This window comes from Triturus cristatus, chromosome 11, assembly GCF_964204655.1.
Source record: "Triturus cristatus chromosome 11, aTriCri1.1, whole genome shotgun sequence".
Classification (NCBI taxonomy): domain Eukaryota; kingdom Metazoa; phylum Chordata; class Amphibia; order Caudata; family Salamandridae; genus Triturus; species Triturus cristatus.
In genome coordinates this window covers 277,351,406-277,365,601 of record NC_140594.1, presented here as the reverse complement: position 1 = coordinate 277,365,601, position 14,196 = coordinate 277,351,406, and the positions used below count along the sequence as shown (strand labels likewise).

Below are 14,196 nucleotides of genomic sequence, written 5' to 3'. Positions count from 1 at the left end.
TGTAAACAAAAGATTAAGCCAAACACATTTGTGACATTGGTGGTGTTATAACTTTCAATAGTTGCAAGAAGATATTCACAAACAGAACACATTTCAGAATATATAGACACGTTCCTTCAACCACTGGTACATACTCTACCTTCATTTATACCGGACACAAAATTAATTTAAACAAAGCAAGTGACAGAGTGATCTACTGATTTGAACTTTGTCACACTGGACACATGTTCCCTCTATAACTGCATACCACAGGATTTGGGTCTTAGGACTGTCAATTACTTTTTTTCTAGAAGAGACGCCACCCTATATATTGAACTGTACTTCCACTGGATTAAAGTAAAGATTTTTATGTAGTGTTCAAATCGGTTACATTGCAAAATTCCTTAGATCCAATAGGACGAAACATATCAGCTGTCGTGGACCTTCAATGTACTCATCTTTGCACAGTACCAACTGTACATTGAAAAAATCCTAGCAGGGCAATACATTTGATCAGTGAACTTTTGCTTCAAACTTTGGATTAATTTCTTGCTACTACAACTACTTTGAAAGTTTATGTGTGCTCCAATCTTTGTGTTGAGAAGTATATATTTGTTAAAGATGGGATTAACGACTTAGATCACACCATTTCACACAAAGCAGTAGGAGTTTGTAGATACCATTTGTGGGTTGGAAAAGCCTCATAATAGTATATAATTTTTCTTTTTAGGTATGGTGGGGTTCTGTAGTCACTCCATTCCAAATCTTTCTCCTAAACCTACAGCACTAATAGATATATGTAAAACAATTGTAGGTTTGAGTAAAATGAAGTTTATGATCAGGAATTTACACTTTTAAATGAAGAGTTGTCCAAAGCACCCATTGTTTTAGGATCCAATTCCACTGCTGCGACCGATGTAAGTGAAAAAAGACTAGGTTCATTTCTACAAAATGTACAGTCTGAAAAGGTCATCATGTGTGCCTTAAGAGTTTTAAACTCAGTGACATAAAAAGCTTTGGCAAGAAGCTGGCTGTTTAAAAAGAAAAGTTGTTTTCTAGGGGAGTGTGTTTCTGAGCTCATTCCTAGGTGGGTGATAGAACTTCAGGGATACACTTATGCAGTTCATTGCGGAGTTTCGAATTGCACTACTGACGGTCTATCAAGATTAGTAGCAGATAACTTTATATTGGATAGTGAAGGATTAGAAGAAAATGAGGAGGCAGAGAGTATGTGTTCCATCATTCAAGGGTCAGTAGCAAAGAAGGAATGGAGAGACAAAGTTGAAATTGGTGCTATAATTCAGCCGCAGCTGTGTGTACGGGTGTTCCCCACTATTTATGGAAATTATTAGGAATAAAGGACTGGCTGTTCTGTTTTAAATCAGTCTGTTTTCCATAGGAGAGCAACTACGCATGTTCCATGAGAGAGTCCGTCACCCTTTAGAGACAAACAATAGTAGTTACATCAGGCATGAAACAGGGCCTCATTGTAGCCACTTCAATCTTCTCTGCCTTGGGGCACACACTTGTGTGGCCGGGAGCGAGTTCAGCAAAGTTCCATAGATAATCAGGAGCTGGGAAAGGGAGGAGTGTCTGAGTTGGGTAGTAGTGGGTTTTCTTTGGTAGTTGACTTCTTCATCCTTATGAATCTGTACTCCTGAGGCACAGCCGGGAGCTCTGCTTGAAATTGTATCTTTTTAAAACTTGTGTAAATTGTTGTTTTTTTAAGAATTTGCGCACCTCTCCCTCACCTGCTATGCTGGTTGGGGCATTCATCCTGTACCTAATTACCCGTGCAGCCGATCTGAACGCTGCCACGGGGTAGGGAATCGCAAGCACCGCCATCAGCGAGCGAGCCTGTTCACAGGCCACGCCCACTTCTCCAGCCCACGCCCCCCACGTCCTCTTTTTGCATAAAATTATGCTCAGCACCCGGACGCGCAGCGGACGGGCGCAGGCAAGCCCGTCTGGGCCCGTCAGGGCCCAGCCGGACCCGTCCGGGCCCAGCCGGACCCAGGCCCAGGAACTCTGCCAGATTTGCTGCAGGATCGCCTGGTGTACACAAGTGAAATGCTCCGGGCCCTTCACCAGGCAAAAACTCAGGACTGCCACTATATCCCTGCCGAAGGTAAACCCTTTGTCAATTGCGCACGATGTAACCCAGCCGAATACGGCTCGGGAAAGCCGGGACTACAGATGGGCCTCCTTAACTGCCTGGGCCTCCTTAACTGCCGCTCCCTCCCTAAGCATGCACACGAAATCAACTTGCTGATACAGGATCTTGGCCTGGTCGCTCTGTTTCTCACAGAAACCTGGCTCTCTGCCAGTACGGACTCGGATATTGTTAATGCCCTACCCCCAGGCTATCTCATTCAAACCTTACATAGACCTAAAGGGAGAGGAGGAGGGCTGGCAATTATCCACAGAGAACATCTTGCCTGTAGGATTAGCAATGCCAACATTGAAGATTGCGAAAGCTGCCACTTTGCCCTTCAAATTTCCCCGGCACACTCCCTCTTAGGACTGTTGCTCTACCGCCCTCACTGACACGGCGTCACAATCAGCTTTCTCCGCCTCGAACTTTCTCGTCGTGGGTGATCTCAACCTTCTTCTTAATGACCCCACAGACTCCTCAGCTTCGGATCTTCTTCAGGACCTTCGGTCTCTGAACATCCGACTGATCAACAACGAACCCACCCATGATAAGGGTCACCTTCTGGACCCCATCCTGACCAACATCAGGGATATCACTTTGGGTTCCCCCATTTCTCTCCCTTGGTCAGATCACTTCCTCGTTCCCTTTTCCTGGCTCCTTACCATTGCACTCCCCCCTACCCCCCAAAATCAGAGTGACAGACCGACGTTGGCACAAGCTTGAACCGGTGGAATGGGCTAGCTTGCTCTCAGATTCCACACCTGTCCTCTCCAAGGACCCGGTCACGGCCGACGAACAGTTTAACCTCTGGCTCACATCCTCACTGGATAAACTCCTCCCCAAAACCACCACCTTTAAACATATGAAAAGAGTGACTCCTGCCCCCTGGTACACTCCGGCACTCAAATCCCTTCGACAGGAATGCAAGAGAACAGAACGCTCCTGGAGAAAGGATAAATCTAACGAAAAGAAGGAAGCCTATCATACCGCATTACAAAACTATAAAACCGCCCTCCGTAACACCAAAAGTCTATTCTTCCAAGAAAGAATAGAACACTTCGTTAGTTCCAGTAAGGAATCTTTCACCATCTTAAACGAACTCCTCAAAATCCCGGACCCGAGACCGAGAGACCCCCCAGACCCCAAAGCTGATGAGGAAAAGTGCTACAAGTTAGCGAATTTCTTCAAGGAGAAAATCCTCGACTCCATTCCATCCACAAGTTCAAGCGAGGAAAAAGAAGCCAACAACTGTCCTACCCCCCCCCCCCCCCCCCCCATGTCTTACTTCCTGGGGACAAGTGACGGCAGAAGAGGTTGAAGATACGCTGAATATCATCAAAAGCGGGTCTCCCAGAGATCCTGCCCCCTTACGTATTCTCAAAAAGGTAGTACCCACGATCGCTCCCCCCCCTCACCCACCTTATTAACGCCTCCCTCCAACAAGGAGTCTCCCCCCCCAGCTGGAAGGCGGCAGTCGTCAAGGCACTTTTAAAAAAACCCTCCCTTGACTCTGCCGACCTAGCAAACTATAGACCAATCTCCCTCCTCCCGGGAACTAGCAAGATCGCGGAAAAGCTCGTGAACAGAATACTTTCACAATTTCTGGAGAACAACAACTGCCTAAAAAGTTCGCAGACGGGATTCCGCCCCGGGCAGGGCACCGACATCGCCCTCCTCATGGCAGTGGAGGAAGCCAGAGCACTCTTAGACGAAGGAGGATCAGTGGCAGTGATCCTCCTTGACCGGAGTGCGGCCTTCGACACCGTCAATCACCAGCTCCTTATCCAACGACTCAAGAGTGTCGGTGTTGAAGGAACTGCTCTGTCCTGGCTATCGTCCTTCCTGAGTCAACGCTCCTTTCAAATCTGGGAGAATAACACCCGCTCCTCCGACACTCCCCTCCAATGTGGCGTGCCTCAGGGCTCTTCCCTGAGCCCCACATTATTTAACATCTACATGTCCCCATCGGAGGAGGTTGTTACTCCGTTCGGAGTGAGCATCGTCAGCTATGCTGACGATACACAGTTAGTGGTGTCCCTATCACACCCCAGACAACAACCTGCGGACCTTTACAACTGTCTGACACAGATATAAGGATGGATGAACCGATCGTCTCTGAAACTTAACGGTTCAAAGACTGACATTCTCCTCCTTGGTCAGAAGGGACCCTCTCCACTACAAAACATCTGGCCACCCGGTCTAGGCCCGCTCCCAGATTCCAAACCAGAGGTAAAAAGCCTGGGCGTTTGGCTTGATAAGGACCTCCCATTCGAAACACAAGCAAAAAAGGTAGCCGGGACGTGCTTTGGGCTGCTCAGGTCAATTCGAAAGATCCTGCCCCTGCTCCCCCACAAATCCCAGAAACTGTTGATTCAAGGCCCGATACTCTCGAGGCTTGACTTTAGTAATTCCATCTACTTAGGGGCCCCAGAGGTAACCCTGAACAAACTACAAAGGGTCCAAAATGCAGCTGCCCGGATCCTCACTAACACCCCTGCCAGAGCCTCGGCCAAATCAGCTCTGAAGCGTCTCCATTGGCTTCCGGTGAGAGAACGTGTGATGTTCAAGGCCCTCTGCCTGGCACATAGACTGCTTCAAAACAATGGCCCCCCCCCCAAGCCTGGAAAAACTCATCAAACCTTATAAAGCTCCTAGAGCCCTCCACTCCGACCAGGAACATCTTATCGTCACTCCCAGAGTGAAGAAGGCCCGAACAGGAGGAAGACGCTTCTCGGTCCATACCGCACGCCTCTGGAATGCCCTACCTCACCACCTGAGAACTGAACCCAACTTCCTACGGTTCAGGAAGCAATTGAAAACCCACCACTTCCCTTAACCTGTCTCCCTCCGTGCCCCCACTGATCCCCCAGTTGTACTGATCTTAGCGCTGGGATACTTACGGGTGACTACGCGCTCTATAAAAATAAATAATAATAATAATGAATTCATCAACGGTTGGGCGGAGTCAACAGGACAGCCAATCTGTAGTTCTGATACATTTGTTGCTTGTGTGGTGGTATAGCACTATTTATGTACCGGTAGAGAATATCTTGCTCCGCTTGTATAGTTTGTGAGTGCTCTAAACTTTGGTGTCATGCCTGCTCCAGTCATTTTTGTCAGGGGGTTCCCGTGGAACACATCCATTATACTGTCCGTATGACAGTTATCCACACCAGTCAGAGTTTTTTTTGTTTTTTAAAAATGATTATTGATTTTAACAAGGGAATATCCAGAGCATTGGCATAGTAATCAGGGCATACTTTTGACAGTGCAAAATTAGCAAGAAAATTGAACGGCTTAGGTAGGGGGGGAAGGAAACTCCTAATCAATTAAAAATTCCAGGACTACAGAACAGGGCGGCTTGCCGCTTCACTCCGCAGCGCCGCACAGCCAAACATAAGCAAAGTACAACAAAATTATCAAATGGAGACTCGGGCATTGCTCTGAAAATCCAGTCCAGTGACATATCGCAAACCTCTGAAAGAGACAATATGAATTCGGATACATAGAACACAATCAACGAAACCAGTCAGTCAGAGTTCACTGCTGCAGAACAAGTTGTCCTCCTCCATGACTGCAGCACAGAGTGGAATGAGGCAACACAGAGCAGAATGAGGCAACACAGAGCAGTGAGATTCTTTGCTGCTGTTTCGACATCAGCTCAATGTCCTGTAATTCTGGGCAATTCAATTAATCACCCCTTTCCTGAAAAAAAATGTAATCTTGTGTAATTTAACTTGTGCGTATGGACATCACTCCAATACCATCAGTCAAGTTTGCATAAGTGTCAAAAACAAGAACCGGTCTTGTCACAGTGAATTGAACGACTGACTGACGTATGTGTGCACGTCTGAGATAGTTTGTGTGCAAGACTGCATCTTCATGTGTGTGCTTGTGTCTGGGCCTGAGCAGTTGGTCTGACGGACTTGGAATAAGGCCTATGGCATACAGCAGTAAAACACTTGCATAAAACACTTGAAACATATACTGTATGCAGCATACTTCTTAATCCAATGTAGAGTGAATGATTTAACGATAAAGACATGACAGAACTTGTGTTTTTTTTCTATATCAGGGCATTGAAACATTGCCTGAGCCGAGTCTTCACAACTCTGTTGCCATCCTCAGAGATTGAGTAAAACATTAAAATAATGTGGAGTTACCATGTAAATTTCAGCTTGCCTGGCGACTATAACAAAACACCTTAGGCCCCTCCGCTTTAAGTCACCATCCACCACTGCTATAGGTTAACAGTGTGGTGAGCACATGGTGGGTAGCCTGAGAAGGATTTGATAAAGTCTGACCTATGACCTTATTACAAGATGAGAGATTAACTAGCAGTGTCAGATAGTGTTATTTTTCATGGGGTTAGAAATACCAAAAGACCTTAGGAGAAGGGCAATGTATATTGCCCTAGGTGGTACACCTGAGCATCACCAAAGCACACCGTCATGAAAATTTCTGGTGGCCAGGATTTTACTTAGAAGTTGAAAGGAAAAATCAGCAATTTTGGAAAGTATAAAGGACGTAAAACGCAGATCACTCCCATAAAATGTAGAAAGCTTCCCACTTGTCCTTGGGAAGAGATTGCTGTGGACATTGTGGTACTGTTGAAGGGTGGCACATGGCAGTAGCAGATTTATCTTCTAGATGGTCTCAGTTGTTTTTGTATGGGCGAGATTAATTTCAAGTCAGTCTTTAAAATATTTAGAAATTTGTTTTGCAGGGGTGGTGTCAAAATCAGTTTGATGGCGGTGCAGTAATGCTCTAGTTGCTGTGGCCTAAAACAATGGAGATGTTCTCTTTACCATTCTGAGACCAATGGAAGGAAGTTTACTAGAATGCTCAAGGAAGGTATACAATTCGTCAAAGAGAATAGGTTGGAATGGAAAGGAGTGCTACAGGAATGCTTGGTTGCATATAAATCTCAACATTTTACAGGTAAAATAACTTTTAAACTCTGAGGTAGAAAACCTCATTCCAAATTAATTCTGGAATGCATGAGTTGGAAGAGTTAAGCGACTGTTTGTGTTGAAGACTAATTGGTCAAAGGAAAAGAAAAAAAACAAAAGAATATTTAAAGAAAAGTGTGGGTAGAATTGGGCTGAAAGTGGGAGACTTGAGCTCCATTGGGAGTAAAGGAATAGTCTAAATACACAATCAGCGGAGAAGTGGTGAAAGTATTCAACAGCGCTGTTAAAAACAAGGATAGTCATCTGGCACTTTAGCAGAATCTCTCATTGGCATAGAGGTACCTGAAGCAATGCAACAAGGGCTTTTGAGACTAATCATTAATGTACTGTTCCCTACAACGTGGGCAAAGAGAAGCACCATCCCCATAGACAAACAGATGTGTAAAAGACTCATCTATTTGAAGATGTGTGGGTTGATTTTGTGGAAGTTTCAATATTATATGTACTCCTATTAAGGAGATGTTGTGTTATGGTTTAAATATGCAAGGGAACAAGATGCAATTATATTCTTACATTCTTTCTCTTGTTCCAATCTCTGGTTTCTGTGTGCTTGTTTAGTTATGAGGGGAGATGTGTGGTGTCTGTCTTACACAGTCTCATCTGGAACCCAGTGACATAATGGTGTACAGACTCCCCTATGAATAATGATTCTGTGAAGAGAATCACAAATGCAATGTTTTAGTTGTGTTCAATAACCATATTAAGCTGGACATTAGCTATTCGTATTTGGAGATTGCGCCTTTTTAATGCATGCAAGACAGCACCTGACACCAATCGGTTTCCTCCATCCCTACCTGTGCACAGAGGACCCTCAAATATGACCTTTTATTAATTGCACAAAATTGTTTGCTCTAGGTTCTTGCTTGATCTGTAACATTTTTTAAATGTATTATCTGTTCATGATGTTCCTTGGGAGGATGGATTTACAACTATACAATTGAAGGCTACTCCCTTAAGTGTTTAAATTCTTGGAGGTATGGTTTCCTGTTCTAGGGAAGAACACCGGATTATTTAACAGCTAGAGTAAATATATATATATATATATATATATATATATATATACATATACATATACATATACACACACACACACACACACACACACACACACACACACACACACAGGTGGTTCTAGTACTTACTTGTTCAAGGCTCAAAGCAGGAGTAGCCTTTTCTCTCTGCCTTTAACAGAGGATGTATAGGAGATGAGACACCCAGGGACTACAGACAGGCGTGGACAGACTGCCTTTGCTAGTAACCTTGTGATCTCTGTGAAACAGGTGTTACTCGAGTGGTGATAGACTGACCTAGACTTTTTGGTTTACTCATTCCCACTTTACTATTCCCTGGCTTGCTTGCGAAAGTAAGCCATGAACTAGTAGAACATGACTGTACAACCCTAGGGTATACAAGGTTTTTCCATGTGCATTACTTCAAAGCATTTGGATAGTGCTTTTACTCGGCTCTGCCCCCTCTCACCCAACCATGTAGTGCTTCATGTACACATTTGAGCACATTGGGTTGAAGTATTGTTGCATCTTGGAGACTTCACCAGGTCTTACATCGTGCCTCAATTGAACCAGGACTATTCCCCAGGAACATTATTCTTTTTGTTTTGGTAGGAACACTTAGAATAGTCTCTGTGAAGGAGAAGAGGGACTCCATTTTAAAACCCGTTCCCCATGGTTGCTATTAATGGAAGACATTTAGAGATTCTTCTCACCATACAGTGCATTTCTAGAACCCCGGCCCCTTGTGGGCTGAAGGCCATCTTAGATATCCATCAATTCTTAAAGCTGCATATTACTTCCCCTTCACCTAGTGCACCCATGAACACCTAATTGTTGCATTGGACTGGTAGAGTAAGTATGTGCATACATGAATAATCTAGACCAACCTCTATGGACCCAGCTGAATCTCGGATTTGCTACCTTATTTCCAGTGCGCGCCATACTGGAGTCAATATTTATTTTTAAAATCTTAACTACCACCAAGATTTTGCGACCAAAGAATAGTGTAACCCTTCCTTCCCACCTCCCTCTTTTGATCCCAGACACCTTGAATGGACCTGGGACTTTGTAATGCTCCTGGACATGTTTAGGCAAAGGAGTTTTGACTTGGGTCCAGCTGTCGAAAAGACTTTGGACGATGGGGCATAGTTAGCATAATGGACAGATGTGCATTTTGTCCTGTGTCAAGTAAAGAAGTGGTCATAGAAATTACAGGAGGCAAAATCTAACCACTGACATTTTCTATGAACATATTATTGTTGAACTGCTAAACCTACTCCAAGGTTAGTTTTCTACTACAGCATGGGAAGACTTCGCCTTGGCACCATGCAATACAAATCTCTTTACAACCAAATCACAAATAACTAAACAAAGTCAGTCTCTCCCCCGGACTGATGTACAGTGCGAGCCATGAAAAAAGCTACAATGACCGAGCACACCTTGGCATGAAGGGCCACTGCATCACTATAAATGACATGCCAACATCACCCACAACACGAGCATCCTGGATGGAGACCGCTGAGAAGTAATTTTACAGAAGTAAGAAAGGACACAAATAAATTCAGTCACTGATTTTTATTGCGAATCATTCTCTTCATTCAGCACGAGCCTGGAGTTCTCGCCTTCTGCCGTGGACTGCATCTCTCCTGCATTTGTCTTCCGTTTGCGATTATACAGATGGACACCCGTAAACATCAGGATCAGCACAGCCATTTCCATCAGTAAGGCTCCAACAGCAGGTGGAAGGTAAACTTTACGTGGTCCTGCACGATAAGAGGAGCACACATGTGATGTCTAAACCAGAGATTAGCAACTAACTCCTACTTCAGGCCCCAATGGAATGGGCAGGTCATAGGCCTTCTGTCGTGTTAAGAATCCCCTTCATTGCACCAGTCTCCCCATAACAGAGGCGTTACCTTCAGGAACTTGAATGGTCAGAGAATGGTTCATGTTCCACTCAAAGCTTCCAGCTCTAGGGTCAGACTCATTCACCCGCAGTGGGCCAACCCGCACCGTGCGGACGAGTGGAGCCTCTGAGCCTGGATGAGGGGAGGAGGCCAGTGGAGAATCCACACCTGTTTTAGAACAGAAGTTAGAAGTAAAAAAGTATACCCCTAACACCTGTCCCCATGCACCTGCAGGAAAGCTCAGGCTTGCAGTGCACACATTACAATATGCAGGGAATGCATTCCCGTGCGCAGTGAGGATAAGATCAAATGTACCCAGCGCACAGTGAACACACATGCATCACAAGGAATAACTAAACATTTCAGAGGCCAAGGAACAGGGTCTATTTAAGGCATTATATAGTCAGAAGATGGTACCCTTCAAGCTTCTCCCAAAGCGTGGCGCTGGGCAGATGGACTCGCAGCACAAGCAGACAGAACTGGAGACAGGGTCATCAAGGAGCTCCCACCTGTAGGTAGAAACCACGATTATCAATGGATGCCCCATAAACTCGTTTCCACCCCTCCCACCTTGTAATCAACCGTTTTAGGACCATGCTTTTACACAAAGACCTTTAAAATGGCCTTCAATTAAAATAGTTCAGTCATGGCCAGGAGGTCCCAAAATTTCAGGTGACCCAACTGTTTTACCTTTCCGTGATTCTGTTATATGAACACGCTTTCCTAGTGACGTCGGTCAGCACGCTTGGATCCCAAACTAATACCTGGAAGTGCAGATAAACCTGTAGGATAATCAGACTGTTAGGCACTTTCAGCCACACCTTGTGTTGAAAAATACATTGAAATAAAAAGGTAAAAAGGAGAGGGACTCCTCTCCAGCAACTCTTCCTACTGCATGCCCCATTTTGACCATCCTTTGGGCTGCAATTGAGCTCCACTAAAGAGCCCTCAGATGACCCCCAAACCCAATGCTTACGTCCGTGTTCTCTACAGCAAACCGGAAGACCTGGAGGGAGAGACGGATTCTTGAAGGGCTTGACCTGGTTACAAACTTGGAATCTCCCATTTTTCCATCAATGAGGCACCTTGAAGAAAGGACGCAAGGGTTTAAATACATGAGCAGTTATTCTAGGTCTCCTCTTTCGAGAGCTATTTGGGCAACACCACGATTCTTTATGGTACAGAAGTTATGATGGTTACATTAGAAGCTACACTACTCCTCACATAGAACAGAAGTTTTTGAAGAGGCATTTGGTCTTCCCAAGTCATCTAATCCACGTGCTGATACTGAAGCTTTCGCTTTCTCATAACTGCTAAGGTTCCCAGGTCTGTGTGTGATGTGTCGCTCCTGGCCAGTTTTTCCCTTTGAAATCTGGAACTTGAAATTTTGTTTATTCCATTCTAAAATGGGACTACAAGTCAAAAAACATGGACTGGAGTAGTCTGGCCACCATTACACATCTACAAGACCAGAATGTGAGGAAAGTGGTTCTCCCACCTCACAGCCAAGGCTTGAATTGACCTCCCCCTCCAGCAAGCCCCACACTGGATAATGTCACACATGGACATGGGAAACCTGACATAGCAGCTCACTTCTCCGGATCTATAGAAGATGAGGCAAATGATTCTTGTTGTACCTAGAATCATGGGAAGGTGATACATTATGTGAAATGTCTGAAAATCAGGATTGGTTAAAAGAAATTTGCTCTAAGAGCCACTGGGGCGTTGTTAGTCGTGCTATTACTTTTGTGATAACTGGAATCGATAGGAAGGTTATTTTATGCCGAGAAATCCTGTTACCATGCACGGAGGAGGACAGTTGCTTTTTAATGTTAAAAATATCTAATGATCGCACAAGAGATTAGTTTGGACCTCCAATGTCATCTGAATCATTTAAATTTGCCAGATTCTAAACTAAGTAGTGCTACTTTGTGACAGCAGACTGGGATCCACCCTGGACAAAATCAAGGGTTTTAAGTAACAATCAAGCCATCAAGTAACATGATCAAGCACATGCAAGGAGTTGCTTCTGCGGTCCTCAGGGTAAACATGCCTCTATGAATCTGGTCTTCAATTTTTGGAAACCATGCATTGTTGCGACTAATATTTTTAAAGTAGACGTTTTAATCATAATGCAATTGACCGGAGGAAAATGAAGATTTCGGTATTTTCCTTGCAATGGGACAGTAACTAACTTGGAGAACGGATTAGCGCGGGGACACGCCGTGATGGCGTTACTGTGCGCTCTATAAACTCGATATTATTATTATTATTATTTATTAACCAACATTATTTTATGATCATTTATTGCATGTGTAAAGGTATTTTTGGGGGACTTTGGGCCAGGCAAGTGAATTAAATGAACTACGGAAAAGTGTTAGCATGGTTAACCTGGTGTAATGGTCCAGGTAGGCGCACAGGATTTGCATCTCGAAGTCATACTGGCAGCGACCTATACCTGGTGGTACCATGAAAGAATAACCTGATCCACCTGAACTATCACACAGCACTCCTGCTGCTCCAGTCAAACTCAATACTGTGCACGATCACCAGTTTATAACCCCCCATTTACATCCGTCTGCACCTCCCATCAGACCCGGGGCATTTCCAACAGCATTACTGTGCATATCTATAGTTCTGTACAGACTACCTCACACAACCAACATCTAGGACCCTCATCTCTACTTGACTTGTTCAAAGCTAACATCTAAGGCCATCTGAACATTGGGCTACTTCAAAGTGCTGCTTGGGGCTTCTACTACTAGCTGTGTTAATGGAATGAAGAGAATGATGCGGACCCATGGTTATTGACAACGCTGTACTTCACCGTGGCAGTCTCCAGGTCAGGGCTCAGAGCCGCCGTGCACTCGTCTACATAGATCTTCATGGGCTGGTGGAAGGCAGTCTGCAACGATAGCTCTATGTTGATACTGGACCCAAGTGAGTATGTGCTGGTGCCTGAAGGAGCACTGAAATCCGCTGTGGCGTGGGGTACAGAAGAGGAGAAAAGCTTCAAACCAAGCCTCCATTTCTAAATTGCCAACACAAAGGTTTGATATGGTTTTTACATTTTAAATTCACGTTTATTGAAAGTTACATGTTAGACACTGAAAATAAAAACAAAGCATATGCATCTATCTTTGCAGGTGGCACATGAACAGGGCAGGTGGCACACAACAGCAGATCGGGTGTGACCCGGTGTACAAGTCTCATTGAAGAGGTCCTTAGCCCCACACATTAGAGTGCATAATGCATGTGGCCCAACCAGTGCGCCACTACCCAAATTCATGTTTGCTGGATCCTTGCAATGCTTCATGACCTAATGGAATATTTTGACTGGGTCAATGGGAGTGCTGATTGGGTCACCTAAATCAAATAAGACTGCAGTAAATTTAGAGGTCTGACATCATGGAGGATGTAACAAGTTTGTCAAGTCTTTAAACTGGCTACGGTTTTTGCAATTATGTGGCATCTCGAGTAAGTATGTAACATTAAATATGGCTTACAAGAATCCTCCCGTTGCCAACGTAGCCAGCGATACATCAGAACTCGACCCAGAGCTCTGAGCAGCAAGAGGGTGTGGAATGCATAGGCTTAAGAGGTCTTTCAAAAGGGCATTCCAGTCTGCAGTGACTACCTGGTGGCAGGGTACGTCTTGGCAGGAGTTTCACTGGGGTATTATAATGGAGGTGGGACGAGCAATGAGGGTAACACCTGGGGCAAGGGGAGGATAGAGATAGACAAAACAAATAGGTTTCAGGGACGTTTTATTTAGTTGTACATTTCACTCGTACAAAACCAGAGAAATTCAGCCGTTATAGTTAGAGATAACTATAACTCATGCCCCCGCAATCACTCATTACAACAAACAAATGGACGGAATGCTGACAATGCAGACATTCTCCCCCAGTCAAGAGATCTTGGTTAAATCCATCGTTCTTTAGCCCACTCTGCCACCCCAGTTCAGACATGGCCATATGCAAATCAGTCTGACCCTGTGCCTCATGGGAACAGTCCAGCCCGAACTGCCAAGCCATGTCTTCCCTGCACCAGAATCAAGCATCCTAGGACCGGTTTCTGGCTATCAGCCGTCATCAGCCAGGATAGCTTGACTCCAGTGGCGCAGTGAGCACGGGTCCCACGTCTGGGAATACCCATCCCACTTAGGGCGA

At 44.9% G+C, this 14,196-nt stretch overlaps 1 protein-coding gene across 1 annotated transcript in view; it reads right to left on the bottom strand.

Annotated features, from left to right (window-relative positions):
- Positions 1-9,677: 9,677 nt before the first annotated feature.
- Positions 9,678-14,196, bottom strand: part of LOC146784021 (zona pellucida sperm-binding protein 3-like) — a 55,754-nt gene continuing 51,235 nt past the window's right edge. Inside the window, exons 5-10 of the mRNA XM_085636413.1 lie at positions 12,823-13,003; positions 11,001-11,109; positions 10,715-10,806; positions 10,442-10,533; positions 10,034-10,192; positions 9,678-9,880 (exon numbers count right to left, since the gene is read on the bottom strand). Of these exons, the coding sequence (XP_085492539.1) occupies positions 9,693-9,880; positions 10,034-10,192; positions 10,442-10,533; positions 10,715-10,806; positions 11,001-11,109; positions 12,823-13,003 (821 nt within the window). The 3' untranslated portion in view covers positions 9,678-9,692. The remainder of the gene's footprint in view (positions 9,881-10,033; positions 10,193-10,441; positions 10,534-10,714; positions 10,807-11,000; positions 11,110-12,822; positions 13,004-14,196) is intronic.